We start from the raw sequence: 23,849 nt of genomic DNA, 5'->3' as shown, positions 1-23,849 counted from the left end.
CCACATGCTTCCTGGTTCGCTTCATTCTGATGAATCCTCCTGTAGATGACAAGATCCATGTAGTCTTCATTTACCTCATCCGAGTTGCTCAAAACTGCTCCAATATTACTCGCTATTTTTGTTGCACCTGTAATGTTAGGTTGGGGGTGGGAGGGCCTATAAGCCAGTGGGAGAGCTGTAAACAGAGAGCCCTCAGTAATGAGGAGGGGAAGTTCCACCCATACCTGAATGAATTTTTAATGAACTCCTGCCGCTCTGCAGAAACTGTGTCCTAGAAAACAACAGGTTTCTGATTTAGCTATAAATGGCATAACCATAATATAGACTACTGGGAACGCTTTTAATTTATATAAAAAAAAGAGATTATAATAATAGTACTTTGATATTAATTTTAAGATTTTTAATTAATTAAAACAAAAACAACAAAGCATATTTTTACAGTTGGCCCTCTTTTGCTTTGTCAATAGGGCTCCAGCCATTGTCCCTTGGTGACCTCGTGCATCAGCTCTGCCCCCCACTGAGCAGCCATGTTGCACAGTGAACATGTTTGACCTGGTATTTTACTGGCCCGGCTCCCGTCAGGGTCAGGCCTGTGTTTTGGGCACCAGCAGTCACACAGAGTTTGGGTGCTTGTCACTCATATCCGCTGGCCCTGTGCTGCTTCAATCAATCCCTCAGCAGAGGAGTCAGCATCTGATTCCTTTCTGCCCCGCATATATGTGACTCTGTGGGGCTCTGGGCTCAGATGATCACTGACCTGCTCTTGCCACAGTAGAGTTTGAGTTTTTTCATTTGCCCTTGCAAATTGTACATTTTCAACATTGTCAAAGCAGGAACCCAATTGAGTTTGAAAATATATTTTATTCACAGTTGAGACTGACTATTTTATGGCGAAGTCCATTGCCCCAAGTTTTTTTTTTTTTAAAGAGAAATAAGAATCAGAAATAACAGACCCTTTCTATAACTTCATGTATGAGACAGCAGCTTGGAAAGTCCAACAGATGCATGTAAAATGTAAATGAGTTTCTCTATTCCACCTGTGTTGGCTCTGATTTACATTTCAGTGAATATACCTCCTTTCTTTTGCATCCTTGTGATGTTCTGTGAAAATTAACATCCCAACTCCGTTTTTGGTTTGTTGAAAGCTTGGGGGCTAATTCAGGGGTCAAGCAAGACTTGCAAGCTGTCAGTCTTTTATTGAAGATTGAACCCCCTTCCCCCTACTTAAGTCTTTTATTCTTTCCTCTCCTCTATTGTCTCAGACCTTGTTTCATAGAAAAGCTCAACTCTTCTCTTATTCTCTTGTGGCTCCTCAAACTGCAAAGAGGGGGACAACCGGGAGCTCTGTCTAAGAAACTTGACATTCTTTTCACATCTGCCTCTTGTTTTCAGACTACCACAGCATTTAAATTTCAAACTGTCCTGAATCGACCCTCCTCCCCTTCCCCTCCCCTCTAATAACCGCCTTCCTGCAAGTTACTAAGCCTTTTCTTTTCCAGAAGAAGACCAACTGCTCCCTCATTCTCAATTATGACACCCAGTTGTTGAATATAAAGCATACTGAGTACACGGAGTGCACATATGTTTAAAGCCTGTGGGCCTACGCCCCTGTGGCTTCCCCATTTCTCAGAGTACTTAAACATCTGTCTGCAGTGACTTCATATTTAGCCATAGCGGTGGGATGTAAGCTGACATTTTATCAACCTGTGCTTTTAAAAATCCTAAAACGCTGACACCGTTTTGTTCATTAAACCGTGCGCACCTGTTTTGGCAATAATACTTTTAGGCCGTACACTTTAATGCCAGACACAGCAACATGTGCATTGGAGGCACTCAATGCACCCAAGCCTAAGACTGTGCAAGAAAACAGCAAAGGTGGTGTTGCTGGCAGTTTCCGTTAAAAGACAGAGAGACAAAAGAGAAACCCCCAACTGCGAGGGGAGACCTCAGCTCGTTTAATGAGGAGAAAGGCAGTCTTCCTCCAGTCTGAGCCTTTGGTGTCTCAGCATGTTAAACACTCACAGCATGAAACAAAATATATTAAAGTATAGGCCTGTTATCATCGATTTACAGAACACCCATCAACATGTACGAGGAATCTGCATCCAGCGTGTTTCACGTGGCAGGGGGTCCCTGCTGCCTTCAAGCAAAACTACAAAACTAAAGGGAATCTAGTCTTTTTTTCTGCACATTCTGACACATGAAACACAGATTGGCCCTGCCTCTGTATTGTGTATTAATGACAAAGGAGGAAGACTAATCATTAATCATGTTAATTCATCATAGCAGGCATGTATCCTCCCCCCCCCCCCCCAAAAAAAAAGTATATATATATATATATATATATATATATATATATATATATATTTGTAGTGTTGATTAGGCAGGTTTTCACTCTGAAGATTAACCTTAAGAAATAACTGAAGAGATGCGATCACATTAAGGTGGGCAAACTCACTCACTTTGCTTGTGAGCACTTCAATAATTCAGCTACAACCAAAGTGAGACCATGGACTAATTACAAAATTTTGAAGACCAAATCTAGTTTTGTTTACTTGTGTCAAGGTTGCAAACATAGGGTTTCTAAAACTGCACCTGGCACATCCATCCAATAGTATCAGTTTTAAATCTATGAAAGCGCAGAAGAGTGAAGCAGCTGCAAAGTGGAGCATTCTTTAAAAAAAAGATGCAGAGCTATTGATAAAAAGAAAATCCTCTTCAAAGCAAATTGTGAAATAAATGTTCCTTTGAATACTTTAACGGTCTGTATGAATATATATATATATATATATATGTATGTATATATATATATGTATGTATATATATATATATATATATGTATGTATATATATATATATATATGTATATATATATATATATATATGTATAAATAAAGCTCTACTTGACTTTAGTTTTGATCACTATATTTAATTAAGCAAATGTGACTTAAGTGTGTCTTTTTTTGTATGTTTTTATTCATTTCATCATTTCTGTAATGAGTTTGATAAATCTGTGTGAAATTTTTATTGTATTTGCTAAAATTACTGCTTGAAAAAAAATTAATCAAATTATATATATATATATATATATATATATATATATATATATATATATATATATATATATATATATATATATATATATATATATATATATATATAAATTAGACCTATACTGGATGCATAATCCAGTCCCTTCGGGATATTGTGGGCATTTTTTATGATTCTTAAGGCACAAAACGGCTAAAGTTGCTGCAATTTTTCTACAGAAAAAAGTTGTGATTTTATTTTAATATCTTCAATTAAAGGCTGCATACACATTATTATTTTATTGCCATTATGTTGAAGTGCAACTCTATGGAACACCAAAAGAAGGCATTGACTAAAATCCTTATTGAAAATGTTATATTATAGAACAAAGCAATGTTGTTTTTTTCCATACAGGTGTTTATGCAAGGGCAACTCTAAAACTACAACGTTATGATTGCAAAATTCTTAGTAAATTTGATTCAAAAATGACCAACATTGTATTCATGTTGAAAGTCAAATTTTAGTTTGAGAAGCTAAAGGTGTTACCTTAAATTGTAATTTGTTTTTCTTATATGTTTAATGTCATTTAAAAGAAAAACTTTAAAATTAACCTAGTTTAAAAAGTATATTTTAGTTTAATTTTTAGTGAAATGTAGTTTTTAGTCATGGGTATTAATTTTGTTTATTTATTGTAGTTACTACAAATATTTAATCATAACTTGTATTTCTTCTAAAGTATTAGAGGTCTGAATTTGAATTTGTCATTATTTAGAAACAGTTTTTTCAGACAGAAAGATCACTTGGTCTAAACATATGTATCCATTTCAGTTAATCAATATTTTCCAATACATTATAATTGTATAAATTGTGTATTTAGTGCTTTTGTTTTCATGTCTTTATCAACAGATCATTAGGTCTTCTGTCAAGTTGACTCGGTGTGGCAGTAAAAAACCTTGTCCTTTATATCTGATAATATTCAACAAGCTCATACTTCATCTTATAGAACCTTGACACTTAGGGTAAATTCAGCCCAACTGCATACTTGTGCACAAGTTTCTGCCATTCTACGCGTGTGTTTCACGGTTTAAAGGTGCGCATTAATCGCTAAATTTGGTTTGTGCTCGCACACAACGTTGCAAGGAAAAAAAAAACTGTTTACTTGCACTTTAATGAAGAATATTTGCATACTGCTTAGTCGCTGTACCTTTTTTTTTTTTTGCTTGCATCACCGTCACAAGGAAGAAGGAAAAGTAAGATTGTTATGTGGCAATATGTTAGATTAGTTAGATGGACAATGTGTGTTTGAGTCTCTACTGTAAACCTGATGGCAAGAAAAGTTTGACTGGTGTAATTTGTTAAATTGAGAGCAATTGGCCAAAGTTGAGGCAAAGTTGCAGTGACAGGACAAAGTTCCAGTTTAGGAAAAATGTGTGGGAATTGGTTTTATTGGCCCAACCATAACATCCTGAAATCTTGGAAGGATTGATGATGTCTGATGTCATCCCTTGGAATCTGTAGAGCAAATATGAGGTGGGATGGGCAGTTTGACCAAAGTTTACTCCGCCCTCTTTTGCAACTACTGAAAACAGCAATTGTGAGGCTCATGGTAAAATCTAAAGCTCTCTTGGCGTCATCCATGGCAACACACCCCCATCAGAGATACATACAAAAACAATAGTTGTCATAAATGAACCAATATTCCTGATTGCTGGTTCGTTTTGTTGGTAAATTAGATTATTTAACATCGGAGTCATCATGAAATAGTTTTCTTATTTAACCTGCCTCTGGTGATTTTTAGTTGAACTGATAAAAGTATGGGCAATTGAAAAAATGGGCACAAAAAAATAAAAAAACACATGGAGGATTTTGTGCAGCAAGAGCCGGCTGATTTTATATTTGGTTTCCTTGACCAACATAACTTCTATATGGTATGAAGAAAAATTATTTTTTTAATAATGTTAGAGCTGTATAAAGAAAGGCAGAAAAGAAGAAAACTATAGAAAAATAAGAAAAAAAAGTGATCGTAGCGTTTTTTTTTTTTTTAGTTTTGGGTTAAACGTTTGTTTTCCCCAGTTCTCTTCAGAGAAAAAGCCTGTTTGGGCATTTTATTTTTTGGTATCAAATACAAAAGTGTCGACTGATCAGAACCCGTTTTGTTCCACATCTCCACAGAATCCAAAATGTTTTGTCTCTGCGGTGGACTTTCTCTCGTTAAGCCCCCACAGCTGCATTTTACTTCATTGGAACTAAATACAGCGGGCCTGTGTGTGTTCTGCTCCTGTTAACCTCTCCTAAATGGCTCTAAAATTGGAGGTCTCAGGTGAGGAGTAATGTCATACTAGATGAGCTGATTATGGTGGGTTTAATTAAAACTTTGTCGGCTAATGTGTGCACCCTGCACGTTATTTCTCGGGATGAATTATGGCATTGTCTAAAAACCCAGAACAGATCAAAGACCTTCTGGGCGCTGGTTGACCTACCACTTGGAGCAGACAGCTGAGTCTGATTTGTGCGGTTTGACTGTATGCGACAAACAATCCTTTTTCACCGTCTCCTCAGTTGAGTTTTCTTGTTAGCTCCCACTATGATGGATAACATTCACTGGACTGAATCTTAACTAACAATTGCAGGCTGCAGACACAAAAAAAGAAAAAAAAACTGGAATGTTGTTTTTGAATGTGCTAAAAAAGAACAAAGAAAACAGTTTCTAATGGGGTCCTGTGTGCCTTGTTGCCGGAGTGATGCCATATCCCATGGTGAATGTGCTAATGGTTCATGGGAGTGAGAGGACTGAGCTCAACCCAGCAGTGTAAACACACAGACAAAAGGGAGCCGTTAGAAGAGTGAAACGCATGCCTGGGCGCGCAGGTAGGCATTAGGTTTCACCCTACACAGCTCCACCACTGTAGCCATGATGTGCGGGGGGTGGGTGAGTCGGGGGGCATTTGCTTTTGTAGCAAAAGAGAGCAAAACAAACTAGTGCTACAAAGACGGGTATGGATGAGGTGGAGAAGGAGGAATCTGGAGACGTGTAAAAGGGGGAGGGCAGAGGAAAGACGCTGCAGAGATAAGGTAGTTTGTGGTTTGTCACAACATAGACAACTGACCATTTGTTTGGCAGTTTATTTGTTTGGTTTGGGCATGGGGGAGGTGAAATGACACAGGGTATCAATCAAAATCAAGCACTGTCGCTTTACACCCGTAAAACTCTGAAGATAATCCCATCACTATATTAAATTTAAATATTAGCTCAGTGTGTTGGGACATATTGAAATGAAAAACATATTTTGATCTAAAGTAAATAAGGAGCTGTTAATTGAACAACTTAATAATCATTGTGTCTGATTGATGAGATTTGACACAAAAAATCGATAATTTAAATATTTGTATAATAAAAACGTGGCACTTAAAAAAAATCTGGTGTCCTTTAGTATTTAGGAGACTTGGGGAATGTGACTTAAAGGATTTACCATTTTTACTTTTTAAAATGAAAAGCTCAAAAGGCCTCTGATGAAATGCATGCTGCATTTAAATGTGTCCCTCATCTTCGTCTCCAACATAAACTTTTGTTTCTGTGAGTTTGTAATAGAGCAGTAACAAGTACAGTTTGATTCATATCATAACCTTTGGTTGTCGATATGATTCAGAGTGGATTTTGGATCATTTTGAAAGATCCTATTCTCTGACCTAAAATAGATCCTGGACATCTTTAGCCAAAACTTCAACCAGTGTGACTCAGAGAGAGATATTTGGGAGGTTGGATATTAGGTATTATGTTTTACAGATTCAAGTGCAAATACATATGTATACAAATAAAGAAGGAAACAATAATCAATGGCAAATCCATTCCCTGTTTTTTTAGTTTCCTAAAGTTCAACCCACATTTTTTCTTATAACTCGTCGTACCTCAGTCCAAATGGTATTTTCCAAGTCTGATAGTAGATTTGCCTCAAACTTACAAACATTCAAATGCATAAATGTTAGACAGAGATCCCCAATTTGCAGAAAAAAAAACAACATTTATTCTTTAGGATTATAAAAAACTATGCTGAAAGCAACAATATTATTCTAAAAACGAAAACATTTTGTTGTACTTTTATTTTTTTATCGAGCTGTTTTTTTTACCTCAAATTTTTTGAAAACATTAATACCAACTTATGTTGATGAAAGTTCTCATTCAAGGTTCATTATTTGTGAAGTTGGACGTCCAGTAAGGACTTTCCTTATAGAGACGTTGACGACACTGTTTATGCATCATTTGTTGTTGACATTAAGTTGGTCAGTCAGCAGAGAATTAATTTAGCATGTTTTGTTAAAATAGCATGGTTCTAAATGACCTGTCTCAACCTTTTTAAGACCAATTGATCGCCATTATTTTAAAGCCACTGCTTTGATATTATTTAGTTAAATGGGTAAATAAAAAAATAAAAGCCCACTGCATCTATTTAATGAGGTATAAACATTCTCTTTATAACAAGAGGAGAAAGCAGAACCGCATTAGCAGCATTACTCATCTAAGGCTAACGAGTAGATGGACAGGATGGGCCACATCTGTTTTAAAATAGCATTGAAATGGTTAGCATTTATCTGCCATTAAGGGATTTCCCTCTTCAGGATTATTGACCCTCAGGGTTTATTTTAGTGGCTTCTGTGGTTTTGCAGCATTTCGCAGCTTAAGCTTTGTCACGTCTTTGCAGTGGAATGTATATGCAGCATCAAGCGCCTTTTGACTGAGGTGTTACGAGGTGATTTGCTCTATGAAATAACACACTACAAGCTGAAGTAAACCTTTTTTTTTTTGGTCTGCTTCACAGGTGAAGGGATCAATGATGAGCGCCTCTGAGACCAGTTGGGTTGGACTTTTCTAATCAGAACCTGTTAGTCACAACACAAACCTGTCACTACTCATCAATAGCAGGCACCATGGCATGCTCCCTGTGGAAACTACACACCTTCTGCTGGTTTCTCATCACTCTGGCTCAAGTACACTCCACACAAGGTAAGCATGAACCTGAAATTATGTGCGTTTGCTTCCTTTTCTGAATAGACTCACTTAAAACAGAAAATCTTACTTTTTCATGTCTTTTTTTTCCCTTCACAAATACAGCATTAGCAGGAATATTGTTGCCCAAACCAAATCTGCTCCTTTGTGTGTAGGCACTGCTCATAAAAGCAGAGCAGTTTTGGGGACAGTGGGCACAGGCGGATAGAGGATAATCTTGAGAGGTTTCATTAGTTGGTAAATTGTGATTTGTGAGATTTTCTGCTTGAAAGCTTTAGTCGTTCCCGGTGGTATTGGGGCTGGATCGGTTTGCAAATTCCCCACTTTAAATGTTGTATGTCAGAGTGGGCACACACAGATTTTAGACTTTGAAATATGCAGAGCTTGAATGTATTTTAATCACGCTTCATTTATTTTTGATCAAATCATTTTTTGCTTTTTTAATGCCTTCAGATTGATGTTTTCATTTCACGTTGCATAAACTGCATTCCATGTAAATTTGTGTTGAGTTGCCAGATTAGAGGGTTTGATGATTGTATTTAAAATGGGCTTAGAACTTGGTCTATATAATATAACTTTTTCCTAAAACCTTTGACCCTCAGCTAGGTTCACTTTTCAAGCTCATTAATACAGAATTGAACCATAGATCTTTTGTTAAAAAATGCTATTAGTATTTTACAGGTTTCAGATGATTTATAAAGATGTATATATGACTCGCCTATGTAGAAATACATTTATTACGGGAGTGTGAAAGATAGAATCCACCTCAGAGGGTTCCAATTCCATGTAGCATTGCCTCTGGTGTTTACCTGACACTGAATTCAGCTAACTGTGTTTGCAAGGTGCAATGCAAGTGAACACACTGCATACCCCAAGTTGATGTCTAAAGTACATCTACCTAAGGGGTTGTGTGTAATGAGTGTCCATGCAGTTCAGAGATTATTCACATGTAGCTAGACTGCCCTTGGGCAAACAGAGAGTAACCAGCATAGTACAGTAGCAGGGGTGGAGCTATAGGGGTGCCAACATTCCCCTTAATGTAAAGCCCTGACTTTTCATGATTTTTACCACAAAAAACAGTTAAGCACCACATTTGTGTGAACGTTTTTTGCTGCAAAGTTACAATCACTGTCGCCTTTAGCTCTTTACACAGACGATCTTGCGAGCTTATCTACTTTTACTGCACTGCATTTCGAATTTTATACTTTGAAGAAAGATTGAGCCTGCAGAACTGCTCGAGTTCTGTTGATGCTGTGCATAATTAAAAATATTTCAAAAATGTGTTTTTACAGATGAGACATTACAAAAAAATGATAAAACTTTTGCTTCCTTTGTTAAATCCATCTGCATATGAGCCATCTGCTCACACCATCCTGCTAAGACCTTTTGGCACCCCCCGTAAAGTCTGCTAGCTACCCTGACTGTACAGCAGGAAAGTCCTGATGCAAATCAGGCAAAGCACAGAAAAAGCACAGCAAAAATATGAGCAAACTTACTGTTATGACATTGGTTATTCACCTTTTCTCTTGTTAGTTAGTGTTATTAGACTCTTGACTTTACATTTCTTTTTTTTTTTCCTGTTAGCCAAACAGATCAGCCCAGAAACAGTTCATTACAAACAATATCCCCAAGTAAACATGCTTCATTAAACTGCAGCTAGCCCTAATATCTTTTTAATGCATTTTTATAATTGAATTAAATGGGTTTGGGAAAATGCTTAAAATAGTTGAAAATTCTTTGTTTTGCTTTCCTTTTTGCATCTAAAAGAAGTGATGCCTACCGTTGGAGTGTGCCCCATTTTTGTTTTTCTCCCTGCAGCCTCCACATTTGACTGTACTCACATGACTTAGATCCACATCTGTGTCACTTTATTTGCGCAGCAGTGATCCCCGCATTTCCAAGGCTTTCATCTCTTTTTTTTGGTTTGTTTTTCTTAACTCTGGAAAATTGCTTGTTTGCATCAGTAATTCAAGCAGTCAGTAGCATTAGTTCCTGAAATCGATTTGGGTTATTATTTTAATTATGCTATATTTATAGAGCATGGTGTTGTTGACTCCAAAGTTACCCTGAGGCAGAGAGCTTTTAAAACTAATGATGCGGAATTAACCAAGTTATACCCTACTATTATGTGTCTGTCAGTATTATAAAGAATACATGTCATAGCAGTAAGTTGACAGCATTTGTTTTCCTCAAATTATTTTATAAGCACATGAAAGATGCAGATGGTTTAGTTATGATAAGGGGTTTGGATCTTTACTTAGGTAGTGACATCACTTCACCAATCGAGATCAATGTATCACCGATTAAACCACAACTCTTACTGCTTAATCTAAATATGTATATAAATTGTTGTTATATGTGGGTCTTTTTACTGGATGAATAAACATTAAACTAACATGTATTTAATCACCATCATTTATATTTTTATTTAGAAAAATAGACCAGAATCAACAACTCATAACAGATAAACAGATTTTGAAAGAAATAGTGATATTTGTCCTTTTAAACAATGTCAAACTGGTTTTTCTGTCAACTCCACTTCAGCAGTAAACGAAACATAAAGATCACTGTTGCTTTGTATCATCTTACAACAAACTCTGAAAATATTCTTAACACTTTCCTCGTAGTTTTACTTTAGTACAAGAAGATAGTAAATACAGACACAGCCTTCCTATTTTTATATAATTAATTTTTAATCTATAGAGAAATTGATCAGAAGATTTTCTAAATAGTCGTAAATTAATATTCATCATATTTTTTTGGTTTGATGATATCATCGTCCATCGTGATGTTAGTCAGCCATCACGATGGAGAGAAACCATCGTGATGCCACGCCCCCACCACGCTGCGAGTCGACACCATAAGCCGTGGTTTCATGTGCAAAATATCTTGATCGGATCAATGGTCGGATTAGAATTCAACCGTGTACATGGGCCCTGAAAACTTTTCCCGATTATAACAAAAGTTCACATGGGTCACACTTTCGGTCGGAATAAATCATTTGCACATGCGCAGTAGTGTTTGAAATACCAGTAGAGGAAATTAGTCCTGCTGTAAACAAGCCGAGCTGCAACATACATAGATATCTGGCAGCTCGGTAATATACGAGATGATCTTCTAAATGTGCTTTTATTATTGTTACGGTTATTATGAAGCGCCGGTTCGCTAAACATTTTAATTTTAATCTGTGTTGTCAGTGTTTTTTTGTGGAAGAACGGAGCCGGAAGAAGCCAGGGTTAGGAGAGGCTAACAACAACATTTAGCCTTTGATGAACATAAAATCCATGCGGAAAATGCTGCAATCTGCAGCTTGGCTGCAAGTTAATATGTGGGAATAACATCAATAACATCAGTCGGGACACGACTGGAAACACAAATCCACGTGATTGTTTGAACGGTTTCTAAGGACTGAGTGACATTTCTGCTTTGAAAAGCTCACACACTGCAGCCGCTGTGTGAGCTGGCGGTCTGAGCTCTGCCCGGACACAAACTTTTACCAGGAAAGCCGGTTCTCCTGAGTTTTCGGTAGCTCGTTCACCTAGAGCTGCGGGACGGATCGCACACAGCGATAGCGCACACGTTAACAAAGCATCCCCCCTTCCCTCAAACACAAAGATATAAGTCCGGCTGCTCTGCTCAGAGACACAGTCGCTCGGTCCACTTGACTAATCAAGTGCAGGAGCGGACTACTTCTTTTCTTTTTTTTTTGTTTTTTGTTTTTGTTAAATTCCCTTCCCTCAGTTTATACTGGAGATTATTTTTCATCGTGGATAATTCATTAGTTGGGAAATAAAATAAATAAAGTAATAAAGTAAAATAACGAATAATAATTATATGATAATGAAAAATTAAAAATACCCCCCCCCCCGGACGATATCATTCTCCATCCTGCTGTTTTACTGTAAACATCGTCAACTGCCAATTTAAGGGACATCGCCCAACCCTACTCAATGTGCATTTGATGAGAAACCAAGGTTTGTTCCCCAGGGGCCGCGATGAGCTTCATCCAGTGTGGGTCCTTAGGCAAGACCCTTTACGCTACTGCCTAACTATGAAGCCACAGTGGGGCCCCGAGTCTGAGTCTCCTTGTGCTGGTCCCCAGCCTGGATAAAACACAGGGTTGAGTCAATAAGGGCATCCAGCATAAAAAACTCCCTGCCAGACTAAATGTGGGGATCAGTGAAAACTGATTCGGTGTGGCGACCCCTGACGGGATATGCCGAAAAGTTGACAGCATTTTTTATCCCTATCTATTTGTTAAGTTTTTTATGTATATATAAAACAAATTTGTTTTTGTTTATTTCAGAACTTGCTTTTGTTAACTGAACTTTTTCTTTTCTTTTTTTTAATCTACAAAAAGCACTCGATTCCTTTAAATGAGAACTTTACTTTGAAGGATTATATACTGCCGGTAACAGTAGTTTGTTTAGTTTATGTACTTAAAATGAAACATTATTCTCCATTTTAGAGCAATAATTACATAGGCTGAAGTGTCTCTTTACTACACTCCATTAGATTCAGAAAGATCACGAATCAGCAATCTCAGACAATGCAAATATTTGTACTCCTTTTTTTGGGAACAGATTGCAAATATCCTGAATTTCGGATACTCATTACAGCCCTAGTTATGATCCTATTAGGAAAATTGGGACCATCGGTTTAATGGTTTAGTGTGGAATGACTGAGCTGAAAAGCACATCGCCCAAATTACACCATGAACAGAAATACTCTTGTTATCGACCACGTAAGCACAACTATCGCCTTAGGGACAAAAAGGAACTTTTTCTACCTGGAAAAAAAACAGGAGAGAACTTCCCTTCAGACAAGAGCTGCAGTGATTAATATGTTTGAGCCTCCAACAAGTTAGGTCAGTTGACTGCCTGAATATACAGACTGACCAGCTTCTTACATCAATAGATTTTTTTCTCCCCTGATGGCATGGCCATACATCAAAATGACAGTGCCAGGATTCATTGAACTCAAATTGTGAAAGAGTGGTTCAGGGAGCATGAGACATCATTTTCACACAAGGTCTGGCCGCCACACTGTCCAGTCCTTAACCACACTGAGAGCCTAAAGGATTTACTGGAGAAGGCTACACTGTTGTCCGATTCGGTACAAGACCCAAGTGAAAGATTTATATGGATATAACTTTTAAAATGCCTTAAACGCTAATCCAATAACCTTTCTTAAGCTGGATAGACGTTGTATCCTTTATTTATTTGCAAGAAGTAAAAATGGTAAGTCATTAAGCCTAAGTAGTTTCTGAACTCACCTGACAGTTTGTCAATGACATCCCTGTTTCCAATAAGGTATAAATGACACTAAACCCTACTATTACTGTAATTTTTATTCAAACTTTACATGAAGGTTTTAAATATAAATTTTGCTTAGACATTTTTACAACAGCAAGAGGTGTGACACATTATTGTATTACTCCTTTAACCCTTTGGAACATTGCACAGTTTAGTGGAACTTTGGCTGTTTTTTTGTTTTTTTAGAAGTTCTATTACATCATTTTGACCCCGTCTTTGCTTTCTTTTTGGATGTATACATATTTATTTTGTCTCTACATGTCTTACCTTTGTTTAAAAAAAACAGAAAAACTGTTAAAATAACAAAGATTATTACTCGGAATTGACTTTCATAACAATGAAAAATATTGGTAAAGAAAAAAATGGTATTGCATCAAAAAGATAGATAGTAAGCATTGCCACAAAAAATGGTTTTAAAGATATGTTATTATTAGAAATTGTAAATGAAGATTAAGGAAAGTGAGAGAACAAAAAATGGATGGTAAAACAAAAGAACCTAATAAAAAATGGATGATAGATTTCGAAGTATTAAAACTAAAATTCAAATTCAAATGTTTAAAAATGAGTAAGCATCTCATTAATTTATGATTAAAACTTTGCTTGTCTCAAATTCCAATACGATAGCATTCCTTAATTCTTCCTTTTTAGTCAATATACAGAAAAAAGTATTCAACCTGTTTAGTCCAGTGGTTTTTATCTCATTTTTCGATAAAGACAAATCCAGAAAAACAGAGACAATTTATAGCACATTAATATTTTTTGTGATGATCCATGGATACATTTTTTCAAACTTTTACCGTGGAGTCACTTAAATATACAAAGGAAGTAGTCGACTATTGCAGTGCCATTTAAGTTGGATTTATACTAGACACCCACTTGGCCTGGTTCTTATTTATCCTTGTGTCAAGCTCATACTTCTTGTTGCATGCTTAGCTGGTAATCAGTCCATGTTGTGTCATGTAATGCAAGTATTTGAACACTATTAAACCCACATTTCTCAAACTGTAGATCAAGGATGACCTAAACTCTGGGATGTCTATCACAGGAGTTGTACCCAATTTACAAGAAGAACAATAAAAAAGGGTCAGGGAAAACCCCCAAATTCTATGTATTCTGTCACATAAACTGACAAAGACTGCAAGAGCCTTCTGATCTTCCCCTTCAGAGTTTTACCATTAGCCAAGAAAAATCCCATTAATGTTTACAAAGTGATGTTTAAAAGAAGGAGAAAGTTTGGAATATTATTTCATTTTAAAGCATTTTTAAAATCTGTAACATAAAAGAGGACCAAGTCTTTCTTTCTATCGCTTTTCACAAAAAACAATCTACATTTTCAGTGAACTCTTTGACAGACTCTTTTAATAATGTTGTTTGTTGTTGAGTGTTTTAATAAAAAGTCAAGTTATCAATCCTAAATTGATAATACAAATGATAATAAATAAGAATACATTGTGAAAAATGATTCATGACAGTCAATGGAGCACTTTTGATTTAAATTATCCAACTACGGAACACCTCAATAGTTAGAGCTAACTGGAAAAGGTCCAGATGTCTGTCTACTGACTTATTTGCTATTTATGCATCTACGATTCTTTACTATATTAGCTGTGATTATCGTCAGGATTTTGTTTTATTTTTTTCCAAGTAATGCCCCTCTGGACGTCACCATAGTAACCCTCCAGAAATAAGGTGGAAGTGTGATTTTACAAGAACTGTATTTATGTACAAAAAAAAAAAAAGAAAAGAAGTGATGATTTACAAGACATGATTAAATCAGCTTGCATGTCTACCGAAATAATTTAGTCTAGTCTGGTGGGATTTCAGGGATTTGCATGTATCAACGATAGAATAACAATTCAAATCTAGGTTAGCCGTGCGCTCTCTTCAAAAGCTTCCCCAAAGATTGTTGGAATTTCTGGCAGACAGAGTGAGAGCAGAGCAAGGACTCTGTGTCAGGAGCCTTAGTGCAAAAATGCCTTTATTCCTATACAAAGTAGGTAGTCCATCAACATTTCACTTCAATAATAAAGTTTTTTCAACTAAGAATAAGCCAAAATTGAAGAAATTAAGCAGCAACTAAACAATCAGGCAACATTTAACATTTGGAATATTAAAGTAAACTGACATGACAGTAATAAGAACCATTTATTCAATTAGGCATATTATTTATATTGTAGAAGGAAATGCAAAAGATCTGGTGTGATACAATTAAACCAGTTAATTGTGATTAACCTCTTCACTCCGTACACCGCAAATTTGTAATGTATCATCTAATCCAGGACTCCACTAAATCTAGCATCTCCTTGAACGCTGAAGAATATTATTTTAAATAATTGGAAATCAATTCAGGCATGAATGTATTCACTTAAGTTAGCTTCATCCCACTTTATTTCTATCAATTAAACACCCAAACCTTTTTTTAGCAAATGTAGCATCACCACAACTTTTGTGGTGTACAGAATAGAATAAAGGTATGACCTAAAATGAAATGTTACATTAAAATGTAATTGTTGAAAATTTGTTTAACACTAAAATATAAAATTTAAAATCTGTAAAGGCAAAAAAAACTCAATTAGTAAATGTCTGCAAATTTAAAACAAGCTATCTCTGTAAGTTAAATAAAAGAAACGTCCAACATTTGTTTCTTTAAAACCTATGTAGAAGCTGTGCTATCATGTAAAAGTTACCTTCTAGTACAAAACCTGTATGAACAAGTCAGAGACACAGACTTTGCACATACCCTGAAACTATTGTTTCCCCTCATAGCTTGAAATGTTTGAACTACTTGAGTTTTCTCAAAGGCACCAGGAAAGGGCACCTTTGCAAGTTCTCTCAATGTATCGTGCAAAAGGGAAAGGCACAAGGTTTAAACCTTCATCTCAAAGTCAAAGAAGTAAAACTGAAAATCAAGGTGTTCTGAAATAAAATTACAGGTTTTAAAAAATCCACAGCTTAAGGTGAGCCAGAAGCTGCAAGAATGGGATCCAGCTCCTCCCTCTGATGCTCGAGTTAAGTTTGAGGCTGTCTCTGCACACCAAGATGGGGTTAGGAAGATGTGCAGCTACTTTTCTTTTTCATTTTAGAATGGCTTTACCCTCCCTTTTTCCCACTGTTGCATAGTCATAGCAGTATAGACTGGCGACAAAGCCATTATCTAACAGGAAAATTCAATTAGAAATACTACAAGCTGACTCTTTGGAGGTAAAGATGCCGTATATGTCACCGATAACAAGATTTTGATTAACTGGATAACCTTTGCATATAAAAAGTAATTAATGCTTTTACTGCTCTATTTTATTCCTTTATGTCCTTATTTATGTCAAGATTTTGTCTGTGTACGTTTAATAAAGTTCTAATCACCTTTCTTAGCTTGATCACATCATTTAGTATTTATAATACTTAAAACTCTTGTGTTTTGCTAATGTGTTATTGGATATAGGTAGTTTCTTGGATAATTATTTTACAGGACAGCCTATCTGACTTTAAAATATCTTGTTTATTCAGAGCATCAGTAAAACTCTTTGGCTCAGGGGTTTTTGTTTAGTCTTGCGTGACTTAAACAACTTCACTTAGTTTTGTCTTTCTACCTCCTTGCTTGATCTTGTTCTGGTTGTTTGTGGCAGACTGCACAATCTAGATTCCCCGTGGAGCCAGGCAGGCGCAGGGTCTGTGTACGCAGGCCCACCATGCTGTCATGTCTCTTTCATCGCCAGCCAGGCTTGGCCAATAAGGAGATAAGGAGACAATGACTGGGAGAGCAAGCAGTGGCAAGGTGTAACCACAACCCCCGGGTCTCCTCCCTGCCGAGTACTTCAAATCCTCATTAGGATTTTCTGCAAAGGAAGGAGGGATTTTCTGGATTAGGGCTTTGTCACAGCTGGCTCCAGGTTGGTGTTTGTCATGCAAGAGCATAGCGGAGCTCTGACATCTTGCCACCTTCCTCCTCCCACCCAAACAGAAACTGTCTTAACCTGGCTGCTGCTTGTTTTAGTAACCCAAAATGTTTAGACCTTCTAATCATGAATTCACAGCCTTAATCATAGGTTTTTACCAGCCTTTTAGCGGCCTATGTTAGGTGTCTGGGTTTGCCTTGCTGCATCAGCGTTCTTTCTAATGATTATTTATGCAGATTTAACCTTGAGATGCATTTAAGTTGTTTGCAGTTTCTATCCGTAAGCCGCACTAGGCTCTTGATCATGAGACTTTCTCAGTTGTTCAAACAGAACATACATTGTCTTGTTTAAATGCTTCTGATTTAATGGGTCACTTAAGGCTGATGCAAAATGTTTGTTCTTGACAAGAATTTAGCTCTCTGCAAGTTAATTCTGGGACTTTTCAAAAGTGTTTTTGTGATTACCTTACTGCCCCACATAGGCCAAAACTTGAACATTATCTTTAATTTAGTTTGGCGATTTGTTTGTTGACAAAGTAGTTCAGCGTCACAGAGACTAAAAATTCCCACTCCAAAAATGTTTTCAGCTGTTTCAAAAGTGGTCTTTTAATTGTGATTATGTTGTTTTAGGCCAAGTAAGCATACCTCATCTCCCATCATCCATCCGTCTCTCCCATTAGTGTACAACCCCCAACCAAAAGATTGCCAGCGCTACAAAAATGGTGGGAAATATTAGAGCCATCCAGACGTACAGCTTTGAGCCAGATGCCAGCTCAGGCGAGGAAAACAGAGACTAACATAAATGTATTTGTCTGCAAATGGATGCATCAGAATGGAGGGGAGTGATTGTACCTTCTACGTCACAGCTATAAGATTTTTCCAATGGCATTTTTTGGTCTGCTCCTGAGTCACAATGGCTTTACTAAAGGAATACTCAGAAATGGAACCAGGAGCTCAATTATCTTCATAGATGTCCTCCATCATCGGAAAAATGCCACAAGAACATGTTAAAAACACCAAAAACACGATCTTTGACCCCATAATAGTGGGGCTGTCGCCAGCAGCACGCAATAACAAACACTCTTCGAACTACGCTAATTCATTGACCGTTTATTCTATTATGTAATTCTATTGAATTCTGAAGTAGAGAAAAAAAAGCTGCTTTGTGTTAATGTGCAACTACTGCTTTTTATATTACTACTTTAAAGTGATGCATATTATCGCACAGCTGAATAAGCTAGTTTATGTTAATTGAGAAAAATAGTTGAAGAGTTACGGAAGTTCAACGGACGTCAACGATGAAGCTAAAGCTCTGGTGTTGAAGGGTTAATATTGCACCACTTTCCCACACCATTTTCACGGCTCATCATGGTGGGTAGTCCATGCAGGTCCAACAACAACTTTTTTGGGTTAGATAAGGTTCCCGAGATTAGTCATATACCCATATCTCTGTCATAACTTGCCGTCAAGCTTTGTCTCACTTTGTTTTCGCTCTAGTAGACTCATCTGGGCCTGAACAAATGTATCCCAACAATCTACAAGCATGCTTTGACAGTCCATCACATATCTCTTTTGAATCCCAAGTCTGAGAAGATAAAAATGCCTTATCAGTTCCTGGTGTAGTGATCTAAAACCAAAGATCTTGTTATCCAGGGGGGGATTTCTTTTTGTCTTTTTGTTGACTGTCCCTGATCTGTCCAAGACTGATGTGACTAGCAGCATGTGAACATTAATGCATACACAGTCTGTCACAAACATGGCTTCCCTTTCAAAAGTTTTTGGTGCCATTTTTCTTGTTTACTGCCGGATCTGATGTTAAATACTCTGGTATATGTACAGAATACAAGCGGGCACATTTTGTGGAGACCTAAAGCGAAACGCATGACACCACAAGAGAAAGGGTGCAGTCTCCGTAGTTCTTTTTTATTTTCCTGCTGGTAGAGCCTGTGTGGTGGAGATCAAGGACTGCAGACAGACGTTACGAGAAGCCTACTGATTAAGTGTTGTCTGGAAGTGGCAGATGAGGAGAATGCTTTTGATTATCCAGTCTATATGGTATTTCAAACAGCAAACAGTTTGGACACATCACGCCTGATAAATGAAGCATCTCGGCCGGTCAAAGGGCAATTAAAGCTTTGATTCTGTAATATCTGATTTTGAAGGGAAAAATACATAAAGCGTTTAGGTCGCAAAGATGCCAACAGCTCGAAAATGATATGTTCTCTGGTTTCTTTAGCAAGGAGACTAATAGCCACTGCCTGAAAGGGAATTTAGATTTAATATTTATAAATAAAATTTAATCAAAAAGGTATCTTCTGATTTGGAAAGTGGGCGATTATGTATACACCGAAGCAAATTGGAACTGTGATTTATGAGACGCCCCCTTTTTTCATAACAGCCAAAAGATCTCATGTAAACAACAACAATCTGCAGGTGTTTCGACGGGCTTATAATCAGGTTTCCATTGTGAGGACGCCTTGCTCAGACGGAAGCGTGACCATGGTTTGGATCACATGCAAAGAAAACTGACTGCAGGACATGTAATGATAGAGTTAAGTAAGCATGATTTACTCAAAGGCTTATGATTTCCCTGATTTTACACTTCACTGTCAAGAGACAGACATTACGTTTTTTTTTCTTGCCCTTAGTGGAATCCTTTTTGTCCTCTTACTTTCACTCCTGATCCAGAGAAACCATAAATCCTCAGAGGAATCCTTTAAATGAGGGCCGGTGAAACTACACTCATAAATACAAAGACTTTAAAACCGGGACCCTTTCAGGGAACTCTAAATTCTAATTTTATGAAGCTTGTTAACTTGCAGAGTTTAACTGGTGCATTTAATGTTTTTTTTTCTAGATGTTTTAGGTTTCTCCATTTAAAAGAGAGCCTCCGCTATAATTCACTCCTGCAGAAGCTACAAAAATATGTTGGTCATTTCTGCTAAATGCACATTTTTGGCTTTTCTCAATAAAGAGTCCTGACATGTTGGTTCACTTGCCTTTAAAGTTAACATATGCTATCTCAAGCTATTTGTGCTTTGGCACTACGACTTGACCCCATGTGGCTAAGCTGTTGACCTTGTGAGTCATAATGACCCCTGAGTGCTTTTGTATGTCAAGGCCTCAAGCTTCTGCTTTTAAGGGCTATTCTTCAGTAAACGATGGGACAAAATAGGACTAATCAATATCAGTTTTAAAAAGTCATTTCAAATGAGCTTCCTTTAATACTTCAGTGTGTCTTGTATTACATTGGTACGGTTCATCTGAGCTGCTCTACCAAGTCACTTCTTGTTCAGTGATTTCCAACACACATAGACACTAGACACTTTTACACCCCCCCCCCCACGTCCTCTTTAAAATATATTCAGAATATTATTACAGTAATAATATTTAATCCAGATAAGCTTGAAAAACATCTGAGAAATCCTGAAGCGAGAACCACAAAGTGCTGCAGCCGTGACATGTGAGCGTACCAGACAGATGGTGGAGTGAAAACATTAGGAGGCATTTTTCAAATCGTTGAATGAGAAATCTGAAACTTTTGGGGAAAAAGGTGGTGTGGGACAGGCTCTCATGTTTGTTAAAGAAAATCATAATGGACTCTTCGGATTATGATTTATACCTCCATTCCAATGAAAATTGTGTTTTTTGTTTTTTTTTAACATGTTCTTGTAGCATTGTTCTCATGATGGAGAACTTATATAAAGTAAATTATGATTAAAACTGAGTATTTCTTTATTCAATTTGTTGTGAATTTAAAGCAAGCTTGTAGTTGTTACGTATAAGCTACAATTGTCAGGCCACAAGCTCCCTGCTCTGCTCCATTCTGATACATGCACTTGCAGATGGATAGATCCACGTTCTTCTTCGTTTTCCTCATCTGAGCTGTCGTCTAGCTTAAAACTGTAGGTCTGGATAGCTCCAAAACTGCTCGCCATTTTAGTTGCACCCCAAATTCTAAGTTGGGGTTGTGAGGGTCTGTAAGTTGGAGAGATTGCAAAGAAATGGATGATGGGAAATGACGACTAGCTCGCCACATCAACAACTTAGAGGAGAATATCTAAAGAATTACAGCTGCTCTGCAGAAACTATGGCAGTGTCTGAATTCCCTCCCTACTCCCTAATTACTAAGAACTTTATAGTGCGGGATCAATAAGCCCCCTGGATTTCAAAAACTATTTGGACACCATGCACACTACTTTTTTTCTTTTTCTTTTTTGAAACTGCAAATATGACCAATTTCACAAAGTGACAATCTAATCAAAGAGCATTTTACAATAACTATTTGTGAATCCACTGTGTTTTGATGATGATGGTTTAAAAAAAACAAATTTAAACACACTTTTTTGTTGGCAAAAATTGTTTAAACACAATTTTCGCCAATCTAGTGAGCATCGATACAAACTGTTTTATCGCAGAGGTTTCAGAGAATTTTTTAGGACACTTGATTTTGGAATTGAAGATTCGGACAGCGCCACAAAATAGAAAACTCACTATATAGTGCACCAAGTAGTCTTTAGTGAAGGAATTCAGACATCCAATTTCCTAGAGAACAACACAGGTGTTTGGATTTTGGCTAAATACAGCATAAATAAAAGACCACTGGGAACGCTTTTACAACAGATTAAAAGATGATGGGAATGGGACTTGTACCTGAAGGCACAGATAACTTTGAATGCTTTTTTCTGTGTGTTTAGCTGCAACAGCATTGTGTCAAATGACAACCTGCCCATCCTGGAAGGCGACAAGTGTGTGGTTGAAGCTGAATAAGAGCTGCATAAAGAATTCAGCTGTAGCAGCAGCAGTCATGTCATCAGGGCATGACTACCCTGTTGGTCAGGGAATTTAAATGCCAGGTGTGGGTCAGTGGAAGCACTCGCTGAATAATGCGGCACAAATGCATACACATGAGAGCAAAGGCTTGGAAAGAGGGAGCCACTGCTGTGAGCTACTTGAGGAAGTGCACTCTGTGAATGCAAACCAAGCAGATGGACACTTCTCATTTGTGTGTGTGCTGCCGTTGGTGACCCACTGGGGGAATTCTTCTTTATTGAATTGAGGAATATCAAATGCTTCGCTGGAGCATAGAAGGAAGTTGAGGCTACACGATGAATCTCAGCTCATTGTTTTCATTATCTTTAACAGCATGTGTGAAAGTGATATACACCAGAGCTGAGAAACACAAAATAAGTAGAATGGAGAGGTCCTCTGAGGAGCAACCCTCAAACTTCGTTTTAAGTTTGCACTTCTGATCTATTTATAAAGTGTGAGATTCAGCTAATAAGACTGTTTAGTGAAGTTAGAAGACACTGCTGTTGCTATGAGGCATTGTGATTCATATCAGGGACTGTCCTGTATCATTTCTCACTGCAAAGGCTCATGGGATCCGTCTGCAGATTTATCGCACTGTCAGCTCACTTTTATATTGCACTGTCTGAAGTACGCGGTAACATTGGAGCAGACTGTATCCTCAGAGTTTGAATTTCTCCTGAATTTAGATGAATCCTAAAGATGTTTTTTTCATTTTTCAAAGCAAACTAATCCAACTTTGACAATGTCATAGTAAAAGGAGGCTGACCTTGCCATGGGAACTTTAACATGGGAAGTTCAAAATCTGTGACCATGAAGCTTCAGTAACTGCTGGTCGGTCACTGGACCCATTACATCAACCAGACAACCAGACATTTTTTTTGCTTTATTGTGACCTAAAAAGCTCTCCCTCTTTATTTCTACCTCCCCCACCAATGACGCTTGGCCTCAGGGCTATTCGATATTAGAGGGTGAGATGACACTGTGTGCTTGTTTGAGTGCAGTCAGCCAAACATGTGCAGATGATGTGAAGTCAATAATGTATTATGAAAGAAGCGGATTTATGACCTTGATGAGCCCCACAGCGCTTAATTAGGCCGAAAGGTTGATTTACATACAAGTGCACGTGGAATTTGATGAGGCTGTGCACTACTCTTTCATTTGGCCTGGTAGGAACACTTCCCACCTTGACTCTTTACGGGCTCACATAGTTAAATTAAGTCCTAAGGGTTCATATTTCATTACTTTACATTTATGACATTTGCTGTGCAGGCTCATGTGTCTGCGCGGACTGGTAGATGAGGAAGCAAAAAGAAAGTTGGTGGCATGGTAAATTTGTTTGACAGGATAAAATTTCTGTTTAAAGGGGCCCACCGTAACAAAAATGGCATCTACTCCAAATGAAATGACAAGATCTTTTTCAGAGTCATGTACCTATATCAAAGATGCTCTTGATAGCCCCCCTGCTGTTGCTATGGAAGTAGCAGAGATGTAAATGAACTGGAGTGAACTGAATGGTGGAGAATACAAATGAGACTGGAATGCTCATTCCCTCTCTGCTCTTTGCCTCTTCTTCCAATTTCTGTTTTGTCATCTGCCTCAGTCTGGTTAAAGAAAGTGTTTTACGTGTTTTTGTCACCACATAGAATGACTTATGAATTCAAATATTTTGATCATAATAGCAAAAGGCAACTTTGTTCAGCTTTACTCTAGTTAGTTACCAATACACGTTAGTCTAATGTGTATAAATAATAATAAAACTTTTTTTTTTTCCATTTTGTCAATTTTACTCCTTGAATTTT

General features: G+C 37.3%; 1 protein-coding gene across 27 annotated transcripts in view; it reads left to right on the top strand.

Annotated features, from left to right (window-relative positions):
* adgrl2 (adhesion G protein-coupled receptor L2) overlaps positions 1 to 23,849 on the top strand; it is a 106,638-nt gene that overhangs the window by 13,998 nt on the left and 68,791 nt on the right. For all 27 annotated transcript variants that reach the window (XM_023954174.1, XM_023954155.1, XM_023954162.1 and 24 more), the window contains exon 2: positions 7,844 to 8,028. In XM_023954174.1, the coding sequence (XP_023809942.1) occupies positions 7,953 to 8,028 (76 nt within the window). In that variant the 5' untranslated portion in view covers positions 7,844 to 7,952. The remainder of the gene's footprint in view (positions 1 to 7,843; positions 8,029 to 23,849) is intronic.

This window comes from Oryzias latipes, chromosome 4 (assembly GCF_002234675.1).
Source record: "Oryzias latipes chromosome 4, ASM223467v1".
NCBI classification, from domain to species: Eukaryota; Metazoa; Chordata; class Actinopteri; order Beloniformes; family Adrianichthyidae; genus Oryzias; species Oryzias latipes.
The sequence above is the reverse complement of the archived record's forward strand: the minus strand, read 5'-3'. Positions and strand labels throughout refer to the sequence as shown.